The sequence below is a fragment of the Vanessa tameamea genome, chromosome 4 (assembly GCF_037043105.1).
Source record: "Vanessa tameamea isolate UH-Manoa-2023 chromosome 4, ilVanTame1 primary haplotype, whole genome shotgun sequence".
Lineage (NCBI taxonomy): Eukaryota > Metazoa > Arthropoda > Insecta > Lepidoptera > Nymphalidae > Vanessa > Vanessa tameamea.
In genome coordinates, this window is record NC_087312.1 from 8,038,142 (window position 1) to 8,061,959 (window position 23,818).

The 23,818-nt window shown below is 32.7% G+C and overlaps 1 protein-coding gene across 5 annotated transcripts in view; it reads left to right on the top strand.

Moving 5' to 3' along the window:
- The window catches only part of LOC113394476 (neural-cadherin), a 305,699-nt gene that overhangs the window by 42,163 nt on the left and 239,718 nt on the right, over positions 1–23,818 (top strand). For 4 of the 5 annotated variants that reach the window (XM_064220568.1, XM_026631798.2, XM_064220570.1 and 1 more), the window contains exons 3-12: positions 1,690–1,991; positions 2,566–2,702; positions 6,188–6,404; positions 6,870–7,038; positions 8,621–9,471; positions 9,585–9,776; positions 11,590–11,780; positions 14,034–14,223; positions 14,553–14,735; positions 20,670–20,859. In XM_064220568.1, the coding sequence (XP_064076638.1) occupies positions 1,690–1,991; positions 2,566–2,702; positions 6,188–6,404; positions 6,870–7,038; positions 8,621–9,471; positions 9,585–9,776; positions 11,590–11,780; positions 14,034–14,223; positions 14,553–14,735; positions 20,670–20,859 (2,622 nt within the window). Of the gene's footprint in view, positions 1–1,689; positions 1,992–2,565; positions 2,703–6,187; positions 6,405–6,869; positions 7,039–8,620; positions 9,472–9,584; positions 9,777–11,295; positions 11,487–11,589; positions 11,781–14,033; positions 14,224–14,552; positions 14,736–20,669; positions 20,860–23,818 lie in introns of all 5 variants that reach the window. The other variant, XM_064220567.1, reaches the window with a different exon arrangement.

The window sequence follows — 23,818 nt, forward strand, 5'->3', positions numbered from 1 at the left end:
TATACTTCTCGCATAAAGTTGCTTGTTTTTAAAGAAAGTTATAATATTAAAATTGGAATGTTTTTCTATGAAGCATGTACTGGAGCGTCGTTCTAAGTGTATGCCGTGACTGCAAACGGCTTGACGCTCTTTTGTGCCGTCATAGTCTGTGTGTGCGTGGCACATATTATATATTTCGTTGCTATATGTTATCATAATAACAAGAAATATATATATTTTAATAACGAAAATCTAAGATCTTGTTTATTTGATTTTTAAATTTGCCGTACGTCTAGTCGAACACATTTACTAAGAACATTAATAGGACAATTTATATATATATATAGTATGTAGTATGTATAATATACAGTATACTGTTCATTTTGTAATAATCCCATGTGTCATAATATGTGTTTTTATGATATTCCTTTAACGATAAGGAAACATAATAGGGTTCTTGTGTTCAGTTGTGTGTGAAATAACCCCTGAAACTGAATCCGATGAATAGGATTATACCAAACGTCGGATTTATTACGGATATGTATAAGTAAATCCCACAGGACAAAGGCACACGATTGTCTTGATGGTGACTTGTAACGTATTCCTAAATTTTGGATCTAAGATATATGTATCTCAAATGTATTGCAAATGTTAGAACAGAATAACTACTGACTTTCTTGCCGGTTCTTCTCGATAGAACCTACATTCCGAGCTGGTGATACCTATCTTTACTTTTAATATAGTTCTGTGCTGATTTTGATGCAAAAGTGCGTTTAAAGGCCTACTTGAATAAAGTATATTTTGATTTTAATATTTTTGCGTATCGATATGGTGGCGATTTCTATGTTCGGTTAATGGTATGTCCTACTTCTAGTCAAAGACCTCTGCTTTTGAGGACAGGAGTTTATTTCATCACGTTGCTCCAATGCGCGTTGGTTGGTATCTTAGTTGGTCGTTAGTATTATGGTGGTCATCTCAGCTCCAAAACCTTTAATATATAGTTATATATATTAAAGGTTTTGGAGTTATGATGTTGCTATGACATAATCAAATTAGGACAATATATGTGTATATAGTATATTTTAATTAATGTGTTCCTTCTCTATTTTCATGCTTATCCAATAGTGGCTCTCAAATGTAAGTATACAAACTCTATGTTCAATACTGTTTTGAAACAGCAATCGATTTGATGAAATGTGATTCTGTTTCATTGTTCATTAGCCTCATTATCGCATTTCGTTGATGGTTTTATCGATAATTGAATCTTACCTAACGAGATCTATTTACCGGAGTCTGACACATTATGCGAACTGAAAACTCTGGTTTAAATTCAATATCATTCTACGAAATAGAATATTGGAAAGAAATATTCTGTTACAATATCTTAAATGAGATTCTGTCGTATATAATAAGGATAACTAAGATAAATTTGCAACAAAGTAAGAATTAAATTATAAACTAGGACACACGAGGTCGGGCAGTTGGCTCGCGATAGCGAAAAATAGCGACTGCTCTAATTTTGTTTGTATCATATAATATTTTATAATTTTGTGAGCTAACTAAAGTATTGTCAACTTTTTTTATTAACAAAAAATACAAGCTATAATTCGATTCAAAAAACTTCTAAAAGTATATTTAAAAAGTAAATACGAATAGTGTTTAAGTTAGGCTAATGTCATTTAGTAACTTTTTTTTTGGTCAATTTTACAGACACCGATAATCAGCGCGTAATTATTCACGTGAAAGATGTCAACGACGAACCTCCTTACTTCATCAATCGTCCCTTGCCGATGCAAACTGTGGTACAACTCAACGCGGCTCCTAATACGCCAGTCTTCACTCTTCAAGCCAGAGATCCTGATACTGACCATAATATCCATTACTTCATAGTCAGAGATAGGACAGGCGGAAGATTTGAGGTAGACGAACGTTCGGGCGTGGTCCGCACCCGTGGAACTGATCCTTTCCAGCTGGATATGGAATATGTACTTTACGTCAAGGCGGAAGACCAGGTATCTATAGTAGTATTATAAAGAAATGAAATTTGTTTGTTTGTGTCTAGGAGGTTATCTCCGAAACTAATGATCCAATTCTAAAAAAAAAATCACTAGTAAGCTACATTATTTCTCAATACTTATAGGGAATAAATTATATTGATATCATATCATTCTCTTGTTTGATAATTTGCACCCGTGCGAAACCGGGTCGGGTTGCTGGTGTTTTTATTGTATGGCTTTTTTCATATTTTATTATCTTATATCTTTGGGAAGCTTTGGAATTTAATAAGTATATTTTTTATTGCTACTTTCATATTTATTTATTAAATTTTATGTAACCAATAACATTTAATAAATATTGTCTTTCCTTTTCATATCACAATAATTTTAATGAGCAAACAATGGATTGCGAATTCATTCGATTCATTTAATTAAATGTATTTTTATATCACAAATGTACGCCTTTTACCTTTCTAAAATTTCGCTTTTATCTTCTATATATTTGTAAATAATATAAAATTAATTAACATATAAACTACAAAAGAAAATTACAATTAAATTTGGCTAAATGTTTTTTAATAAATTTCAGAGTGGTCGTGTAGATGAGAGAAGATTCCAGTCAACTCCCGAAGAAAGACTTAGTATCGTCGGTGGGAAACGGGCCCCGCAATTTTATTTGCCGAGCTACGAGGCAGAGATTGCTGAAAATCAGAAGAAAGATTCAGAGTAAGTCGTCTAATTAACATCATAAATAAAGTATTCTGACTTAAAATTTTATCTTACTACAATGGTCGTGATGATTACGTCCCTTGATTGATTTCGGTCACAATAGCCATTTTCAACTTAGAATAAATCTGAACAGTAGATATTATAGTTCTCTAGTGTGTGCACTGCTTATCATAATAAAGATGAAACGGGAAACGCACACGACCAGAGATATTTCAGGAACACGATCAACAGTTTTATTTGCTTTCCGGGGGTGTAAACTGACAATTACAAAATTCCGGGCCGCTTTTATAAATGTATTGATAGGACTTTGCCTGACCCGAGGTTTGCACTCTTTAAATCTAGCCACTAGATTAACGAGCCAGTCGATATAGAATAATAATAACACTTTATTGTAACAACCAATTATACAAAGCACAATGTCACTCTAGCTCCTGAACTAGATAACTGTGTTAAAGGAACTACTAACTTTGTTTTAATTACTGCAACTTAAATATAATAACATTAAATACATGTCTGTATGTTTAGGTGTATGCGTATGATTTTATTTTATTTTAAAATTAAAAACAGTTTCACTTTAACTTGACATATTAACAGTTTGTATACAGGGTTATTGGTAATTCGACGTATTCCCGTTAGGAGGTGATAGGGGTGATTATTCGCGATAATTTTAATCCCCATATGCAAAAGTGAACCATTTTTGAGTTATCGCGTTTTTTAGATTTTTTCAAAATAAGTCAAAATTGCAACTTCAAAAATTTATTAAAAAAAAAAGTATCAATTAAAATCTACTTTTTCTTCTGATTTATAAAAACGATTAAACACTGGATATTTTTCAATATTTAAACAATAATTGTCGGTCCAAATTAAAAATGCGAGACAGAAAACGATATTATTTCAATATATTTTTAATTTTTTTTCCCTCAAATATGCCTGAAAAACAAAAAAAATCATTATGAAACTTGTTCTGCAGATTATTTTAAAAACATAATCGTTTACTTAGCTTTCCGAAAATGTATTAAAACTAGGAATTTATTTCAAAGCAACCGAAATAAAAAGATCAGAATGGACGCTGGAAATTCGTATTCGAACATGACCGAATTCCTACTAAAGGTCGCTCTTTAATATTCCCACAAAATTGATTTAAAATAATATCCAATGTAAAAAAACTTACTTATTTATTTAACTTACTTACTTAATACAAATTTAAAATAAAATTTAGATACATAAACAGTTCAGTAGCTAAGTTATAATTAAGATATTTTGTATTATCATTTTAATCCTGTGCACGTTATTTACGTAGAGGATGCTGAAGGAAGTGTTGCTTTCTGTAAATTCATGCTTAATGAGGATTTAGAAGATGCATCTTTTTTGAAAAAAAATTCTCTGGACCGACGAATTCATCACCACAATAAATATTATTGGAGTGAAAAATGGACAAAAACCCTAATAAAAAGAGGGCAAAAGGGTCACAACGCCGTTTTTCGGTCAATGTTCAACGGTCAATTTGCATCATGCATATGGGGGTTAAAATTATCGCAAATAATCACCCCTATCACCGCCTAACGGGAATACGTCGAATTACCAATAACCCTGTATACTTCACAAATCTAGGACATTGTTGTACTCACTCCTAAAATAAGATTTATGCTTATTTGGAGGGGAAAATATGTATATTGAAATCAACTAGTATACTTAACTATAAACAAATAAGCAATGCCTCACATGTTTATTTGCTATTTAGTTGTATTGTGGAATATATGATTATTTTTGCAATAGTTTTAAGCATATTTTTTTCAATATTGTGAAGCACCTTGTCAAAGTAAATGCAAAAAAACACAAACAACTCCAGCAGTATTATTCTTTAAGCACTCACTTCATATTTCATTCATGAAATGTTGTGTCATGTGATACGCTGGTTTAATATTTGTTATGTCATACAGTTCGGCATAAATTTCGAGTTCGATACTTGAAACAGGCAGTCAGTTCGGAAAGCTTGATGATTTCTTCGAGATACATCCACCGTATCCCATTTTTTAATTATTCATTCTATTTACCGACAAATATCATAAAGCTTCAATATACATATTACACGTATACTGGATTCTGTTCGATCATACATTCAATAAATTTCGCCTCGTTAACTATTCAATTGCGTTCATCATTCATACGAAATGTGACAAATAATACGTGAATTTCTTTTTGTTCATTGTGCTCTGTGGCGAGTTCATCAATTGAGTTAATTGTGCATAAAACGTATACGTCATCTTATATACGCGTGTTTATTTGTTTATACTCTTAGAAAGTTTATTACTGTGTGAACTGAGCTTTCAAATATATATTGCAGTTTGTATTTTGCGGGCCATGTATTCAAATTCGCTGTAACGTAAATGTTTATGTAAAATATAGATTAAAAATAATATAGAAATTATTTTCTAAAATAAAACTTGTCATCAAAATTATTGTTAATATTACTTGATAGTAACAATAAAGGTAGGTCTATGTTAGTATTAAATCTTAAAATACAATGCGGTATTCTAATTTAAAATTATCTATACTTAATACGATTCAATTTCTTGCCGAATTAGGTCTGACATAAATGAGGTTGAACCTTTGATCTTTGCAAATTGTAATTCGTGTTTTTCTATACATTTTCATTTTTATATTTTAACGTAAACACTATATTATATAAATTTAGATAGTTGTGTTGTAAGGCATTTTATTTGTACGTATCTATTGTCGAATCGTATATTCTCTCAAATGTATACCAATTGCAACGGTGACTAAAAGGCTTAGCAGTTGTGCGCCATCTAGTGGCCAGTTATTAAACTATATTAATTAAAAAATACCTATAAGTATCAACTTTCGTGGTGATGGGTAAAGCTGTGACCTCTTAATCTCTTAATCTTAATCTAAAACATATATATCAATACCGATTCTTATATATAGTTAAACTGGCGTGATAATTCTGAATGCCAATGTAAAAGATATAAATGATGAATCTTTACATATATAACTCTATATATCACTGCATCAAAAAATATCATAGAACTATGTATCATAGAAAAACAATTTTCAAATTTGTTAACATATACGCCTGCGAAACAACAATTGATTTAACGTTTTTTTTTTATTTGGTTTTACGGCTTTTTCTTATAAGCGGGAATATATTTCGTGGTAATAGGGCATCGTCATTTGGCCACCAAACAACAATACTTTAGTTAGCTGCTTACCGGATTCCAGATAGAGGGGTCAGTGTAAGTCAGTCGTCGTCGTCAGAAGTCTATCTTGATTTTTTGGGCTATAATAAAAAAAATATATTAGAAACTGTCTAAAAAAGTTCAATTTGGGCACAAAAGATATAATACATTGGATTGACACCACTGTTATAATTGTTTCCACTTTTAACAATGCCTACAATTTGGCAACTGTCCCGCTTGTCTGTACTATGGAAATAAAATATGTTGTTTATTATTTATTTTCAGTATCATTTCTGTAAAGGCCAAATCGTTTGCGGATCGCGAGATTCGTTACACTTTGAAAGCGCAAGGTCAGGGGGCTGGAACCTTCAACATCGGACCGACATCTGGAATAGTGAAGCTGGCCAAGGAATTGGATTTCGAAGACTTACGTCAACCTCATGTCTATTCCTTGGTCGTAACGGCCACTGAAGACTCCGGTGGTTTCTCTACTTCTGTTGAGGTACGTTGGGGACTATTCAGCCCACGCTAAAGGCAATACGAATTTTTGATATATTGCATAGTGTAGGATGTTAAAATAAAAAGTCAGTTAGTTTTTTGCTCTTTAAATTTAGACGATGGGACGTCGGTACGGACTATATGTTGAAAAGTTTTAAGACTTCTACTTTAAACGAAATGTAATTGTTTTCACTTTAATAAACATTATATTAAACTTTAGCATACCTTTTATTTTATTTGATTAATTAAAGTTTTATTGTTATATTTTTTTATCCCACTTCAATTAAAAAAAATGAAGCAAAAGATTTTTTTAATATTTTTTTTTTTATCAACCTACTTTAATAATATGTAATACAATATATGTGATATTTGTTTTTTAAAGTGTTAAAGTTAGAATATATTTTTGTTTTAAAATGTTTATGCAAGCAAGTTGTTATTTTTATTAATAAATGAACTCAAACAATTCCAGCTCACGATACGAGTGACAGACGTCAACGATAACGCTCCGAAGTTCGAGCTGCCTGACTACCAAGCGCACAACGTCGACGAAGACATTCCGCTCGGCACCAGTATCCTCAAAGTGAAGGCCATGGACGCTGACTCCGGGAAGAATGCAGAGATCGAATATTTAGTTTCAGGTAATAATATTAGCGACATATCCACTTCGAATCATACGCACAAGACAAAAAGTATATCATATCATAAGAATTATAAGATTTATAGAGTCTTTTATTTTGGTAATGTTAAAATATATGGAAACGTAGTTTTGTAAATATATCTTTTAGTACATTAGTTTACACACATATAAGACAAAATGTGAGAAAACTTCGTTAGTTTTGACTCACCTGAAATTACTTATAAACTCAAAATACACATAAGATGGCCTTAAATACCAATAACAATAAATACTGACAAAATATTTCCAAAGGCGCCTTTCACGCAGGAGTATTTCAAGTAGATGTATTTCCTGGGGTAGGCGGAAGTAACTTAAAAATAAGAACTTATTTCTCTTGTCTGTTATTATCGACCCCATTCGTATCAAATAATTTTATTATGACATAATTTCTCTTGACGATAAGAGATTCAGGGTAATTGGTATATAAAAAAATGCCATCCTCTTTTGAAGACGAATGCAACAAAAATACTTAAAATAAATAATTCCTAGTTCTCAAGTAAACTAAAACTATCTTTTATATTCAAAAGGACGTAGTATTCCAAGACTTTTAAAAGTTTACAATAACTTAAATCTTTATAAATCGTTATTTTTACATTAATAGGATATTCGGAAAAGTCTCTTGCACTGAACGGTAATTTTAAAATCATTAATGTGTCTGAAATATTAACGATATTTTTTTTATGTTAATATATATCTACTATATTTAGACAAATAAATAAGATCATATACCTCAGCTTAGTTGCCAGCAATTTTAAACTAGTTCGATATTCAAAATATATAAATATATACTTCTTAATCGTTAACTTCAGCTGATTGAACTGAAGTCGAGGTGGCATTTTGTCCAGCTTGGCTTGAGGCATTTGAGAGTAGATACATACAAAGGAGTGCATTTATCCTCTTAATCCTTTGATTGCTTGACTTAGTGACTAGAGAATAATCTTATATAAGTATATACAAGTAATCCATAATAATTGACTGAGCTAGGAAAATGTCGTTATAAATAGTATGGATACCGACTACCCAATTTAATTATATATATTTTAAGTAAGCGGAAACCAATTAAATAAGTTAGCGTTCCCTTTTTGGCACACTTGTTTATTGATAGTCAAATTTACCGATTACTATTATAGCTTTAAAATATATTTTAGACTTTATGATATGTTTTGACCAAAAATATTCAAAAAACTTCACTTGTAAGACAAGGTTGAAATTTAATAACATTCTGCTTTATTTCAATAACTTTTTTATATAATGTATTTATATATTACAATTAATTATTTAAAAGGATTGCTATCCTGTTAACCCAACTATCTCGTAGAAACCTTATGAGCTACACAATCAATTACTGTACGAATAACTTTTTAATCAGATTATTACAATTGCAGACTTTTTTATGGAGTCACTTATAAAAACTTGCTGGTAGGGCTTTGTGAAAACCTGTCTTATTAGGTACCACTCTAGTTTTAATTAAAACTCAAACTCAAATTCTTGTTAATTTCAATAATAAAATAAAACCTAATGCCTATATATTTTCTTATTTACAGATGATCACTTCAGTGTTGACTCCAACGGCATTATCACAAACAATAAACAGTTAGATGCTGACAACAATAACGCCTATTATGAATTCGTCGTCACCGCCAAGGACAAAGGAGAGCCAGCTAAAACTGGAACTGCGACCGTTAGGGTTTATACTAAGAATAAAAATGACGAGGAACCAAAATTTTCTCAACAAGTATACACCCCTAATGTTGATGAAAATGCGGGCCCGAATACTTTAGTTACGACCGTTGTAGCCTCAGATAAAGACGGTGATAATGTCCGCTTCGGATTCGTCGGTGGGGGTACTAGTTCGGGCCAATTCGTCATCGAGGAAATCACTGGTGTTATAAGATTGCATAACAAAGCTATATCCTTAGATCGAGATAAATATGAACTCAATGTTACCGCACTGGACGATGGCGCCTGCTGCGTCAACGGAGACGCCACTATACACACGTCGACTGCTGTAGTCGTTGTATTCATTACGGACGTTAATGACAACAAACCGATATTTAAAGACTGTCCCACATATTTTCCAAAAGTAGAAGAAGGGGCTCCCAACGGCAGTCCAGTCATAAAAGTTCATGCAACGGATGAAGACAAAGGGGTCAATGGCCAGGTTAAGTATTCTATTGTGCAACAACCAAATCAGAAAGGTACCAAGTTCACCGTCGACGAAGAAACTGGGGAAGTTTCTACCAACAAGGTATTTGACAGAGAAGGCGACGATGGAAAATTTGTATCGGTAACCGTTAAAGCTACTGATCAGGGAGAACCGTCGTTGGAAGGTGTTTGTTCGTTTACAGTTGAGATAACGGACGTTAACGATAACCCACCACTATTCGACAGACAGGTAAGTGTTCCTGTAAATAGAATTGTACTATTAATTATAGCTTGCATGTATCAGCTTATGCACGAGCCACTCTTCCAAAGACCACATCTAAAAGTTATCCTAATATCTTACAGAAATATGTGGAGAATGTTAAACAGGATGCCAGTATAGGCACAAATATCTTAAGGGTATCGGCATCCGACGAGGATGCCGATAATAACGGCGCCATAGTGTATACTCTGAGCGCTCCATATAACCCTGCCGATATAGAATACTTTGAGATCCAACCGGAATCGGGATGGATAGTTTTAAAGAAACCTCTAGACGTAAGTATTGATGTCGATTCGCAATAAACGATAACGAGAGAGAAAACTTGGCGAGAACGATGAATGAAAGGGATCAACTTTACTGTAAAGTTTGGTGGATGAATGCTACCTACAGGCCCTAGGATCGAATTGGCACTACTTTAAGTTGTTACTGTAAATAGCTCTAAATTGTCGCTGCTGTACATAGCTGGAGTGGCCCGGAGGAGTAGTTGTCCATCAGGCGCGGCGCGGGGCGCGGCGCTTGTTCTTCTTCAGCACGATTACTTTCAGTTGCCGCCGGCGCCGGCTCTGCACCCAACCTTCGTTAACATTTATTTCCGCAGCACCGTCTTGCATTGACTATCTTATGATAAATACGAACTTGTGTATAATATTTATGACTGAAGTGATACTGCTGTAAATATTTCACCGTTGAGACCTATGTTTAGTTCTAAAACATGTACAGTTTCCGTAACAGCACTTCTGTATATTTCGCACAGATTAGTTTTAAAATTTATTTTATTGTAATTTAATCGGTTGATTTTGAGAAGCTTACGCTTTTGAACATACCTATCAGTATTACGATTATGTAAGTACATGTTTTGTTACTAATCTCTGATATTATTTACGGAGAGATCCCACGTCGGGCGGTTCGATCCCAGCCTCTGACTCTTCCGGCCGCCAAGACGACAACTCATACCACATAATATCATTTTATTAGTATAATCATCATAATTATGGATTTTTTACAGGGTGCCACTACTTAGTATAAATAAATTATTAGTATTTAACTGAGATGGTCAGATTGCCCGTGAGGCAATTTGGCCATCTGGCCAGTTGTGACATTATTCCTTCTGTGAAAGGGGCAACGTTCTCAAACCTAAAATTTGTACAGTCAATCGTAACGTCCATCGTTTGTAATATATTCATTACAATGAGTGTCGTTTTTATGTAGTCGTTACGAGGTCACTAAAACCTTCTTATGACAACCTGACCTTTCCGCCATGTCTTGTATGCAGAGCTGCATGCATTTGCCTGCTTTTTGTTATTTTACTTTAATTTTTTTTTAATTAGTTTAGTTAATTTATTGTAAAAAGTATAAATAATGTACAGTTTATCTTTTTCCCTAATGTACAGACCGGAAATGTATAATACAGAAAACGTATTATTTCCAATTTATTTTCTTGCACCCTCTTACATCGGCTGCTACGAGCAAATGTATTGTAAGTTAGCACGAATGATGCCTCTGCGTGGAAGCGATCGTCGTGAGTGGATTTCGATATATTAGTTGACTATCAGTAACTATCTTCTCTGTTTTAGTTTTGCTTAGTGGATGTGAGGTCGACGAATGTATGTTTCTTCGATGATCTTTTATTTCGAGCAATTAGCGATTCAATAATTAAACTCTGAAAGTGGTCTATATTCGATTTATTTTTTAATTGTTTTAATTATTTATTAGCAATCAGTACTTATATGTTTATATTTGAGTTGTGTTTTATTTTTTTTTGTCCCCGCTGACCTCTGACCCGTGTATCTGTAGCGGGACAGGTATCGACTGCGCGTGCGCGCCTCCGACAGAGGCGACCCGCCCTCCTCCGCAGACGTGGACGTTGAATTAGACGTGGTAGACAGGAACAATAAGCCCCCCATCTGGGACATGACCACGTATGGCCCCGTTCACATCAAAGAGAATGTCACAGTGGGTACCGTAGTGACCAGTGTGAAAGCCAGGTTGGTATAAGGCGCAGCGGGCTCACCGGCCCGCCGCTCCTCCACTCCTTAACACTACTAACGACGTGGTTTTGTCTGTTTCCATCGACTCTTTCCCCGATAGCGAGAAACGTACAAGTTGGAGGCTATGGCTCAAGACAAGGGTTTCCCGCCCTTGTCCAGAACCGTGGAGGTCCAGATAGACGTAGTGGATCGCGCGAACAATCCCCCCGTGTGGGACCACACGGTGTACGGACCGATCTACATTCGAGAGAATTTGCCCGTGGGTGCCAAAGTGGTGTCCGTTAAAGCAAGGTGCGTGTCTAACTGTTCGGCACGGGCACCGCACGCAGCCCCCTGCACGCAGTGCGGACGCGGCGCGCCCGCTCTCATCGACGCGACCGCGCGCGAGCGCCGCGCGATGAGCGCGGGCGGCGGCACGCGCGACCAGTCGCCGCGCGCCTCCTCTACCATCGTTATTATTTGCCTCACTCATGGTGGTTTCAGTACGATGTTATGTTTTATGTCCGTGAATTGCAATCGCATTGTCACGAACACACGGTCTTTTTGAGATACACGAGCGTGCATTTAGTGGGTTCACTGCTTATGTGGAATGGGGTCACTCTGTGACGTTTCAAAAGTATTTATATAACTCATGACGTTTTGTGGTTGACCGATTTATTATTACGAAATGTATATTGTGTTACTCGATCATATAAGTAAAGATAAAAGTCAATTGTATAAATATTTTTGAGGTCGTCATGAAACTCTATTAATTGTAGGTAATCTGTCAATTAATAAATCTCTGTGTCATATTATATTTTGCATGTAGGCATTATGCATTACCGTCCTAAAATACGACTTCCGAGTGGAAGTTCTAGTTTTCCTTCGTCTCCGACGTTATGTGTAAGCATGATATTACAATGATCGTAAAGTAGATGAATTAGGTTATTTTATTTTTAATTTCCTAGTGCTTGGATTATTCATGTTTAATTGATATGTTAGCAATGAAGAGAATATAGAATGTAACAAAATTAGGGATTAGTATTCCAAAATACGAACTAATTTATTTGGTAGGTCATTTGGTATGTTTAATTTTTTTATTTTACCGTGGATATTATTTATTACATTTATAAAGAGAAAAAATAGAATAATTATAATTGATATTTGTCAAATAATAACGTTTTGGAATTTTCTTATATCCCGAGTGTCGAATTATGTCATGAATAAACTTTTAAATAAATTGATAGATGCATCTAAAATCTAATGTTGTAGATCAAATTTGAGTCTAGTATATTGTTTCCATAAAATCATTTGTATTGGTCCTAATTTTTACCAATTTTTTTTCAAATCAAGTGTTTTATTTAAGTATATTTTTAATTATTTGGTAATTTGATTCGCTCTCCCAGAATTTAATCGGTAAGCCAGGAGATAAATAAAAGTTTCAAATAGCCGAGGACTGCATCAGTCATTGATTTAATTTATATTGTCTTAATCTGACTTTTTTTTTTTATATAATAAACAAAATGACAAGCGTTACTGAAATTTAAATAGCAATCCGTCATCATAAAAGTCTTGTCTAGAGACACTAAATAAAATATATTTATAAATTAGACAACACAGACTATTACTGTAATAAACTAACAAAAAAAGCAAAATATATATCTTTAAGTTCATCAAATAGGTTAATCATTATTACAATTAAAGAAGCATTTTAAAAATAGTAATGTATTGTTTGGTAAGTATAACAACTTGAATGAGCATCACCGAAGTGCAACGGGCCACCTAATACTTAATGTTTTGCATAAATTGCCTCATCACATGAATTTTGGTCGATGGTTCACATCCTTATTGTCTATCTGTTCATCCTAAATCACTCATTTCAAACTCACATGATCATGGGAAGACGAAACTTGTACTAATTCACTTTATTAACCCGAAAGTTTGTTACTTGTTATTGATTATATAAGGCGAATTTTTTACAAGAATTTTCCTTTTTAACAAGAAATAAATGTGTTTTCTATTTGGACTATTCATAACCGCTTGTTTGATTTATAAATATAAAAGAATTTAAAGAGTTTTAACTATTTAGGTAATTAAAATAGTATTTGAAAATAGTGTAGTTATAAATAGACCAAAATCAATACTAAATATGATGGGTAAATATTTTAAAGAATGTTTCAAATATTTACCATACCATGCATATCATAGTTAAATTTTATTTCATTTATTTATTTTATGAGCGTTTCCCTTAAATGAATGTCTTAGTAATCAAATTTTGTATAATTTATTGCATTTTATGCATATAAAATATATTTCAAATTCAAATTATTACAATTCCATAATATGTTACTTTCAATTACACGTGTGGATGATTATAAATTATGGATTTGTACTAATTTGTTTGGAGTATTAAAAAATCAAAAGTTCATATTAATGAAATTATTTTCTCTCACCCCTTTATTATTTTGAGTATTTTGCATTCGATGTTGTTTCGTTGAAGTAGCCGTATTAGTGAATATTTGCTTAAATTATCGTTTTTTCTATAACGTTTCGGGGATTTTTCAGCTCGGGCATTGAGAACAACCCAACCGTATTCTACAGACTCATGCCCGGATCTACGGCTCAGACGAATAAATTCCATACTTTTTATTTACAACAAAGGGCTGACAATGGTTTTACTTGGGCAGACATTAAAGTAAATCATCCTCTAGACTACGAAAGCATTAAAGAATACAATCTAACCATTCGAGTAGAGGTGAGCCTTGCTTAAGATATTTTTATTTATTTATTCTTTTATGTAGTAAATAATAATTACATTTCGGGAATTTCAATGATGACATATTTTTTTTAGGAATAATGGGTTTATTTTTGTATCAAATATCAAGATGTAAATTTTAATACATATATTGAAATATCTGTGTCTTATATATTGTAATTTAGTGTTTAATTCATTATTAGTGTCTACTCTCTATTTTCCTTCTTGGGTGGAAGATACATTTTTGATCGAAATATGCATCTGTATTATTTTTCGTACGTTAAATGAATAAATATAATTTATACATTTGTTTAATTATTTCTAATTAGAACAACGGAGCTCAGCAGCTGGCTTCAGAGGCGACAGTCTACATAATGCTCGAAGATGTCAACGACGAAATACCTTTATTCACGGAACGAGAACAAGAAACTGTACTTGAAGGCGAACCCATCGGCACGAAGGTCACGCAAGTTAATGCCATCGACAAGGACGGGACCTTCCCTAACAATCAGGTTTGTTTCATAATTTCAAAACAAGTCTTTTCGAAAAGAGAACAAACAGAATGAGCGTGCAATGAAAGCTGGAGCTGTAACTTGCAATAATCAATACAATAAAACTGCTAGTTTCGAATCGATAACACTCTATGAAAAAATAATAATGATCGTTTAAACTACATGGATATGAAAATAACAAATTCAATTCTGACAAATATACGCAAACTCTAAATTTTCCAAAATATATTTATATTTCAAAGATTCTATTATATATCGCAATAGCTTAGAGAATATTTGAATGAAATATATATATGGATGTATATATATGTATATATATATTAAAGAAAAGAGGGTTTTTCATAACTAGAAAATGTAACCCTCATAGTTCTACAGTTACACTATTTTTAAACAAATCTATAAAAAAATAGCGAAAAATAAAAACATAATATTATAATATACACCAACAAATGTTGTATCTATCTGCGTTTAACAAATTTACATATTATTTTAAGTAATACTTTAGCTGCGCCAGAAGACGGAGCTGCAAGGACACTATTGTAATAACCTACTTCAAATGTAAAATTAAACTTATGCAAAAATTCTAGTCTTTCGGTTTCGTTCTGAACACACTCACTTTACATGCACAAAATCTTCCATTATCCCATATTCGTCACAAAATGTTAATGTTGTGTTACCCATCATATACGCAAACTTATTTAACGAGATGTGTCCGGACCGAAGTCGAAGGGATGTTACAATATTACACCTGCTCATATTGGCTCCATCAATCCAACTATGAAGGTTTTAGTTGGATTGTTTTATACCGGATGTCTGTGTTAGAGCGCTTGTCAAAAAACTCTTTTCATAGATGCTTGCATCGAACTTTAGTCATGTAGAATGTCTATAAAATAAGGCTCATATTCAACTAAAATTACTTCGACAGATGCTTGTTTGGCAAATACAAAAATCTCATTTACAGGTAGGCCAATATGAGCAGGTATCCATTGCAGGACTATGTTGTTACTATTACTTTTTAATTTAAGAATAGTTTTAATTACCGGAAAGGCTGTCGGTATACCTCGGTAAGTCGAGGTGCATCGAGCCAAATGCTACAAGTTATCAGCTCTAAATACATAATTTTATCGTTAATTTTTAAATGAATGCTCATTTTAGTCTGATAATCAAAAAACGCCGCAACTACCTCTGTATAGATTTTATAAAATTTATATTTTCTACACAAAAAACTCTTAACAGATTTCTAGTATTTCCGATTGTTGATAATTTCGCTTAGGTTAATCTATACCTTCTATATCAACTTTAATGTGCTGAGATAAATCCATATTGCCAACCCAAGTTTCTGAGGAAAATATTTCTTATTATTTACTTCTATAGGCCAGCAATTATTATTCTGATATAATGCATGTAATTCAATTAAAACATTCATGGTTTTATTGTTATTTTACCCAAAACTTTTCAACTAAAAAACGTCTTCGAACAAATAATTGTGTTAAATTAAGTTCGCTTTGCATAACGTGGATAGGGATTGATTTTATGAAACCACCAATCAGAGGCATACATACATTTTGAGATTTATCTAATTTGTTTCGTTGAGTGTTACTGTAATAATCATGCAAAAAACATGCATAATCCAATCGTCTTTTAAATTTATATCATTAATACACATAGACCGAATATTGTCTGCGGAGTTTTATTATTTTATGCAACTAAATGTTGTTAACAAAACTATTGCTATTATTTTCTTTGCATAAGTATAAAATAAAATAAGTCCAAGAATTTCAGCTATTACTACCTAATATTCCGTATTTATCGAAGATGTCCGAATGCAATAATTATTTAAACTACTTAATGCTATCTTCTACTTAACATTTTGTAGTGACTGACATACAAAACGTAACCCCTAACCCGATGGTTCTAACTGGGTGAAATTTTGCACAGGAATTCGTTATTGAGCTAAAGTGAGCACTAATAAAGGATTTTTCAAAATTCGACTCCTAAAGGAGTCAAATGGGAGATGAAATTTTGTAAGAAAGTCATCTCGTTATTTGTGAAGTTTGAAATATGGAAACCGATTATACATCTGTCAATGAGTCGAAGGAAATTGTTTACGGTTTTTCGAAAATGTGTCCATTAAAAAAAACTTTAATTCGAAGTTATGTTTTGTTTTTTCGGATTCTGTATTTAGGCCTCTGCTTATGAGTAAAAGACATCCGTTACAGCGTTTTTCAAAATACGTCATCTAAGACGGTGACGTTAAAATATGGAAATCGGTATAAAGCCATGATGTGAATAAAATCCAGTGGTACTCGCTCTTTCAAAAAAAAAATAATTAAAAAGGTAAAATTGGGGATGAAAGTTTGTGGTAATGACGTAGTGACAACGTCATTCCTCAATTAAGAAATATGGAAATGGCTGTTTAAGCTTCTGCTTGTGAGAAAAGAAATAAATATTATCGTATTAGTTTTTTTGGAATAGTTCAGTGAACGAGCAAATGGTAAGTATGCACTACCGCCTATGGGACGAAATTTTGTATGAAAGTTTGTCTTTTCGATTTGGTTTTGAGTAATATTAGGTTAATCACCTACTGCTACTAAAGGTCTCCTTTGCCAGGCCACATTCAAATTTCTAGTAGTTTCTAGTTGGGGTAAATAATTTAATGTTCACGTACCTATTAAGTGGATTGCTTCATTTCGACATAAGTGAGGCTAATTATAGGAAAATAAATCAAATATTTACGTTTGTTGAAAGTAGTGGCCAAAATACCAATTAGTGTGTGATAAACGTCATCAAACATTTGCAACTGAATGTGGTCTCGAGTATAACAAAATAAATTGGTCGTTTTAATAACATGGGAATAATTTATTTGATTTACGAATATAAAATACTGTAGATTCATATTGCTTCACGGTCGAAATGTCGTATGTTAAGTTTTATTATGATGTTGATACAACATTTCATGCTTTGAAAAAATATCACGCACCAATAAGATGGTGTTACTTTAATAATACAATTGAAAATTGAGATAAGATACACGCCCAAATTGAGCTCATCTAAACGGACGGACGCACGTCGAATAGGATTTTAATTACACAGGTAACATTTTTATAAACTCAATTTTAGTTCCCATGCAATTTTGTTACTTTTTTATACCTTTAGTAAAAACTAAAACAATTCTCCTGACCTAATTCCGACCAGAGCAGCCATTATTATCGGGGAATATTCAGCTAGACAGGAGAAATAGTGCATTCTGTCTTCCGTGTCAGATCGAGAATGAGCTCGGTTGGACACGGAAAAGAGATCAGGCATGACACCCGGGCTAATTAAAAGTAAAGGAATATATCGTCCGGAAAATTGTATTTGTACTCAATGTTAATTAAATTATATTTATATTGTATTCAACCAACCCACGTTGTAGCATTACGGCGAAACGTACTGCAAAAACACTTTTCTCAAAAGATATCAGTAGGTCATTGATAGGCGGTTGCTTACTTGCGAGTTTTATTATGAAAACACATTTTTCAGATCGAACACGACTTTAACCGTTAATTTAAATAATGTTACCCTAACAATTTATTCATTTGGCTTTAAAGTATAATATATTCTATCGCCAAGCAAAAATACTTGACTGTAGAATATATTGTACTTTAAAGTGTTAATGTAATATATAATGTAAATATTGTTGTGGTCCGGTTTAAAGAGTGAGCTATTAACTACAGGTACAAGGCATATCACATCTCAGTTCCCATGGTTGGTGGCGCATTGGCGATATAAGGAGTCGTTAAAATTTCCTACGGCGCCAATGTCTATGGGCAGTGGTGACCACATACCATCGGTGGCCAATTTGCCAGTCCGCCTACCTGTTCTATATAAAAAAAAAATCTAATTTATAACATACTTACTTCTTATTTAGGTACTCAAGCTAGGTCATTAACATTAACTAAATGATAAAATATGTTTTATTTGAAACATCGCTTGAATGTGAGTACCTTTATGGCATGAAAATCCTTCGTATTATTATGATGCTTGATCAAATGAGCCTCAATTTATAATATGAAAAAAAAAACACGTCAGAGTTCGTATAGGAATAAGGAAAATTTCCTTTCTCATTCCCATAATGATGTTAAGATCGAAAAAATTTCCATGCAAGTTTTCTTGTGTTTATTATACAAAGTTTTGGCAACTTTCTCTCTGTATGTGCCTCGACCGTCAAATATTGCCTTCAACGGTATCATCATCATAATATATGTGTCCATCATGAAATAAAAAATAAATATCCGCTTTACGTTTTTAAATTTTCTTATTAAACGAGAAGTACAATAATATTTTTATTTTATTGTTTATTAACTATATAGAAATAAATATGACCAAAGTACAAGATTTTGCCAAGATGAGTTGCTACGAGATTTGATATAATTATTATAATCTGGTTCTTATTTGAAGCCCGTCACCAGATTCAAAGCGAATGTTTGTGCACGAATGAATGAATACCAAGCGCATTACGCCTCGTGTCTGTAAACTGACGATTCACGAAGCTGATAGCAAGCCCTAATCGACTAAAACGCTACTCAAGTTCTTAACAAACATTACGTCACACTTTTTAAGTCGCCTATTAATCGTTATATTGCAACAATACTTTATACGTTGTTTTATGTTTTAAGATTATTCTTTTTAGTATCTTAATATATATGTATCAATTCAAGTGTTCCTTAATTTACGTTATATGTTTATTTTAAACAAAGATTACTTATTTCGTAAGTAAGTTTGTAGGAAATAATGTAATTTTAAAACATAGTCCCGCGCGATACGACTACTCCGCACATTTACATACCACAGGTTTGCGATACACTGAAGGTTCGTGAATATTTAATTTTAATTCAGTGAACCAGACTGTTCATGGTATTGATTGGGGTACGCTAACATAATTAGATGTGTTTGGTGTGGCCGTGGTTTGACTCTCATCGGTTTTATTAAACCTATAACGATTTTATTTAATGTTTTAATATTATTGTGAATTTATTTCCCAATTCATTGATAGTACATGGGAATCCTTATATGTAGTAGCATATTTGCGTTAAATTGTTGTAGTTATACACGTGCAGATACAGTATATTATAACATCAAAATTAAAATATGCTTATTCAAGAAGGATTTAGATAAGTCCATTTGAATAATCACTCTACGACATCAAATTAAATGTAAAGCTACCACCGGTTTTGCATGTAGATTCTACTGTAGAAACTGACAAATCTACTACCTCTTCTAATTTAAACACAGATGAATTACTCTTAAAATTAAATTTCATATGTAGTACAAAAAAAAATTCAAACGAGTCGTTTCATCCGTCACGTTCCGCGAGAACGTTCGACGTGCTTTCACTATTTTTGGGTTTAAAAGTATCGTCATAAACAGGATTTCATTAAAATCTATCGAATGGCTCAGTGATGCGTGTATAGATTGATACGAATAAAAATCGTATTTAAAAATACTGTTGCGATGCATCCACAAATACTCTATGTTAAATAACTACGGTTCTAGTACTTTTTTTGCGGATAATAAAAATAATAATAAAAATAAAATTATATAAAACATATTCATTTAAGTTAAATGTTTAACATTTAACTTAAATAATTTAATAACAATAAATAATAAACAACTAATATTACTATAAGAATATATGTCTTTTAAAAACTAGGCACATAATAAAATATTATTCTTACTATATGGCTGACGTTATCAAGTAAAGTAATGAAATAAATTTGCTTCTATATATAGCATATGCTAGATGTGTGTAGAGTGTCATAGCGACGATAAAATATATATAATAAATATGTAGTATATATATGGGTACATAATACATGATTGAATATTTATAGATAATATTAATAAATAACTTTAGTAATGGTATAACTATATCTAATTAAATTTACCCTTTAGGTGTATTACTACATCGTGGACTCACCTCGGAATGAGGGCAAGGACTTCTTCGAGATCAGCATGCAGACCGGCGAGATCTTCACTAAAGTGGTGTTCGACAGAGAGAAGCAAGGAGCCTACGCGTTGGAGGTGGAGGCAAGAGATGGAGCACCATCGGCGCGGCCCAATTCTGATAACCAGCCTAACTCAGGTATGTTACCTATTCGCATTTTATTATAAACAGTGCGATCGTATATTGAGATTAGTTTTTAAAAACAATAACAAATTAAATATCATTTTAGATATGTAATATTTCATAATATATATTTTTTTAACTTAACACGCGACTTATGTCTTATTGCAAGAAGACCGAGACCTTTCTAAAATAAAAATGAAAAGAAAAATAAGATTGAAAAGAGTAAATAACTAAATCGAAATTATAGATTAAAATATACCGTTTCTATTTATCATCAAACCATTAATGAAGAAAATATAATTTTCCTTTGGGCTCTATTACTTTTGATTTTATAGAACGTTTAGGCTTTATAATTAAAAGGAAATCTTCATAATATTAAGATAATTTTTGTTGGTGACCGTTTACGAGACTCGTTAGTCTAAATATCATAATGAGTCTAATTCACGCAGGCGTCCGAATGCTGCAATAAAACAGGTAATTTGAAATCGGTCCAACAATAGAAATCCTCTAGGGGTTGAAAGGTGTCAGTGAGCAGTGTACCGGTAGCCGGCTAATCACTGCTGTGATCCGCATTTAAATGACCATTTTCTCGCGTAAACATTCCTGACTCAAGTTTACCTTTTGTCGAATTTTTCAAAGGCCGTATTTAACAACTTCACCGACCCTTTTCGAATGTTGACAGATGAGGGTCTTAATATATTTCTTGCTGTTTTCTCAGCAGCTGGGAATTGATTGCCACGGTACGTGTAACTCTATAAATTGTCCGTTTTCGGTACGTTCCTTTATTAGGCAGTCAAGTCGGTACCGCTTAACGGTATCGCGTCGCAGTAAATCAAGCAGAAGCATAATCAACCAGCGCTTCTAGCGTAATCCAGCTAAGCTCCTCATCCCTGTATCTGTCTCACGTGCACAATAGCGAGCTTTGGATCAACGTTCTGCTTACTTAGTTTCTCGCCGTATACAATTTCCTTAATGTATCATAAATACATAGAATCTATATGACCCAATAAAATAGCAAGCTAACTACGTTTCGATCGTAAAACCATACCCGTTATCTTTGTTTACTGCTGGCATACAAACGTCGTCGACGAACGTTTACATTTGATATTTACTTGAACCGTTTATTTGAATCTTATGGGTTGTCGATTAAATAAAACACATTCCCAATTCTTTAAAAATGCATAATCTCTAACCTCACCTAACCTAAGTATATCGTTAACAATCGAATTTAAAATTAATGTTCGATATTTAAATATATTTATTTTGTTGATAGTAAGAAAATATTTTTGTTTAATTATAACGTTTAATTTTTTGTAATTGACATTAGTTTTATGAATCCAGTCATTTTTAGTGGTCGAGGCCCTCGTGCACATTGCACTGGCTCACTCATCCCTAATACCGTAATTCAACCTTATGAGGCATCCTATTCAGTAATATCAAATCTGATGACTTAGTGCTATACCAATAGCACGATTAACAATCCTTGAATGATTTGGTTGGCGGTTCGTTTTTATTTTAAGATGACTCTCCTCATTTAATATATAGTAGTACAAAAACTAAAAAGTAAAGCATAGTCTATAAAACATTGGCACTTAAAAAAAAACACGTCCAATATTACACGTGATAGAAATAAAACCTTTTTTGGAGGACCCTACTTCAAGTTTGATCTTGAAATTTTACTTAAGAAGGTTTACTTCGAAAACTTAGTAGTGTTTGCCCGGATTTCGACCCGCGAGACTTAGGATCAACATGTTCTACCCCGTAACTTGTTTATTTATACGTAGACATGTATTTATATTACAATGTCAGCTGTATCGATTTGATTGACGGTAGTTACACTGAAACGTTTCTAGATTGCGTCAATATAACAATGAATAGTCGGAATAAACGTGTATACATTTGATTAGATTTACAAATTCCGTTGCGTTGAGTGCGTTCCGAAATAATTACTGACACTCATATAAAAAAATATTTATTGAAATTATTTATGCAAATATTAACAAAAATAACATTTCAACATAATACTATTCGAAAATTATGTGATCGTTAAAAATTCATTAAAATTGACATAATATATAAGTATACTATTATATATTTGAATTATTTTAGAATCTAAATATCGAAATCAAAATATAGTTATTCAAATTGATCTTACGAGTACATTTAGGTCATTTAACTAAATTATATTAAATTTTGATCTACGTACAGTTCGAAATGTGGATTCTACCGAGAAGAACTGGCGAGAATCTCAGTAGTTACATTGACCACCGATTAAATCTAATTACAGATATATTAATTGAATACAATTAAATTTATATAACCCTTATACTATAATATAATATACTATACTATACTATACTATACTATTACTCGCTTTTATTGCTTCCCACTTATACTTTCCCAATACGCTTTTTGTCATCTATATAAACTAAAATTTATAAGATGACGTCCGACAGAGAAGTATGGAAGAAGAAGACATGCTGCGCCGACCCCAAGTAAGATTGGGATAAAGGCAGGAGGATGATGATAAACAAATTTTAGTTTATGTATGTACATATACGGACATTCATTTCGAGTGATATAGTTAATTGCTATAATATAATTATCACTTAATAGATATATTATTAGGAAATGTCGCGTGATTAAATCAATCAGTTCATGTGTACTTAACTAATAAGTATATATCCGTGTATATCACGAGATTGTCAGCTAGGTACATATACGGTTAATGTAGATGACCGGTATCTTGTATTGTGTTAATAGGCACACACTAAGCTTTGTGTTTAATAGAATATTGACATATACTGGATTGAGTAAACAGATTATCTAGTAACGTGTTGATTGTCACCTAAAGACATACGGCTTTACTTATAAATGTTGCTCAGGGGGTGATTAGTTGAACTAGATTGATCTTTTTCATTCGAATTTCAAATCAAGGATGACAGAAAGAGATAAATCGAGTTTTAACAAACAC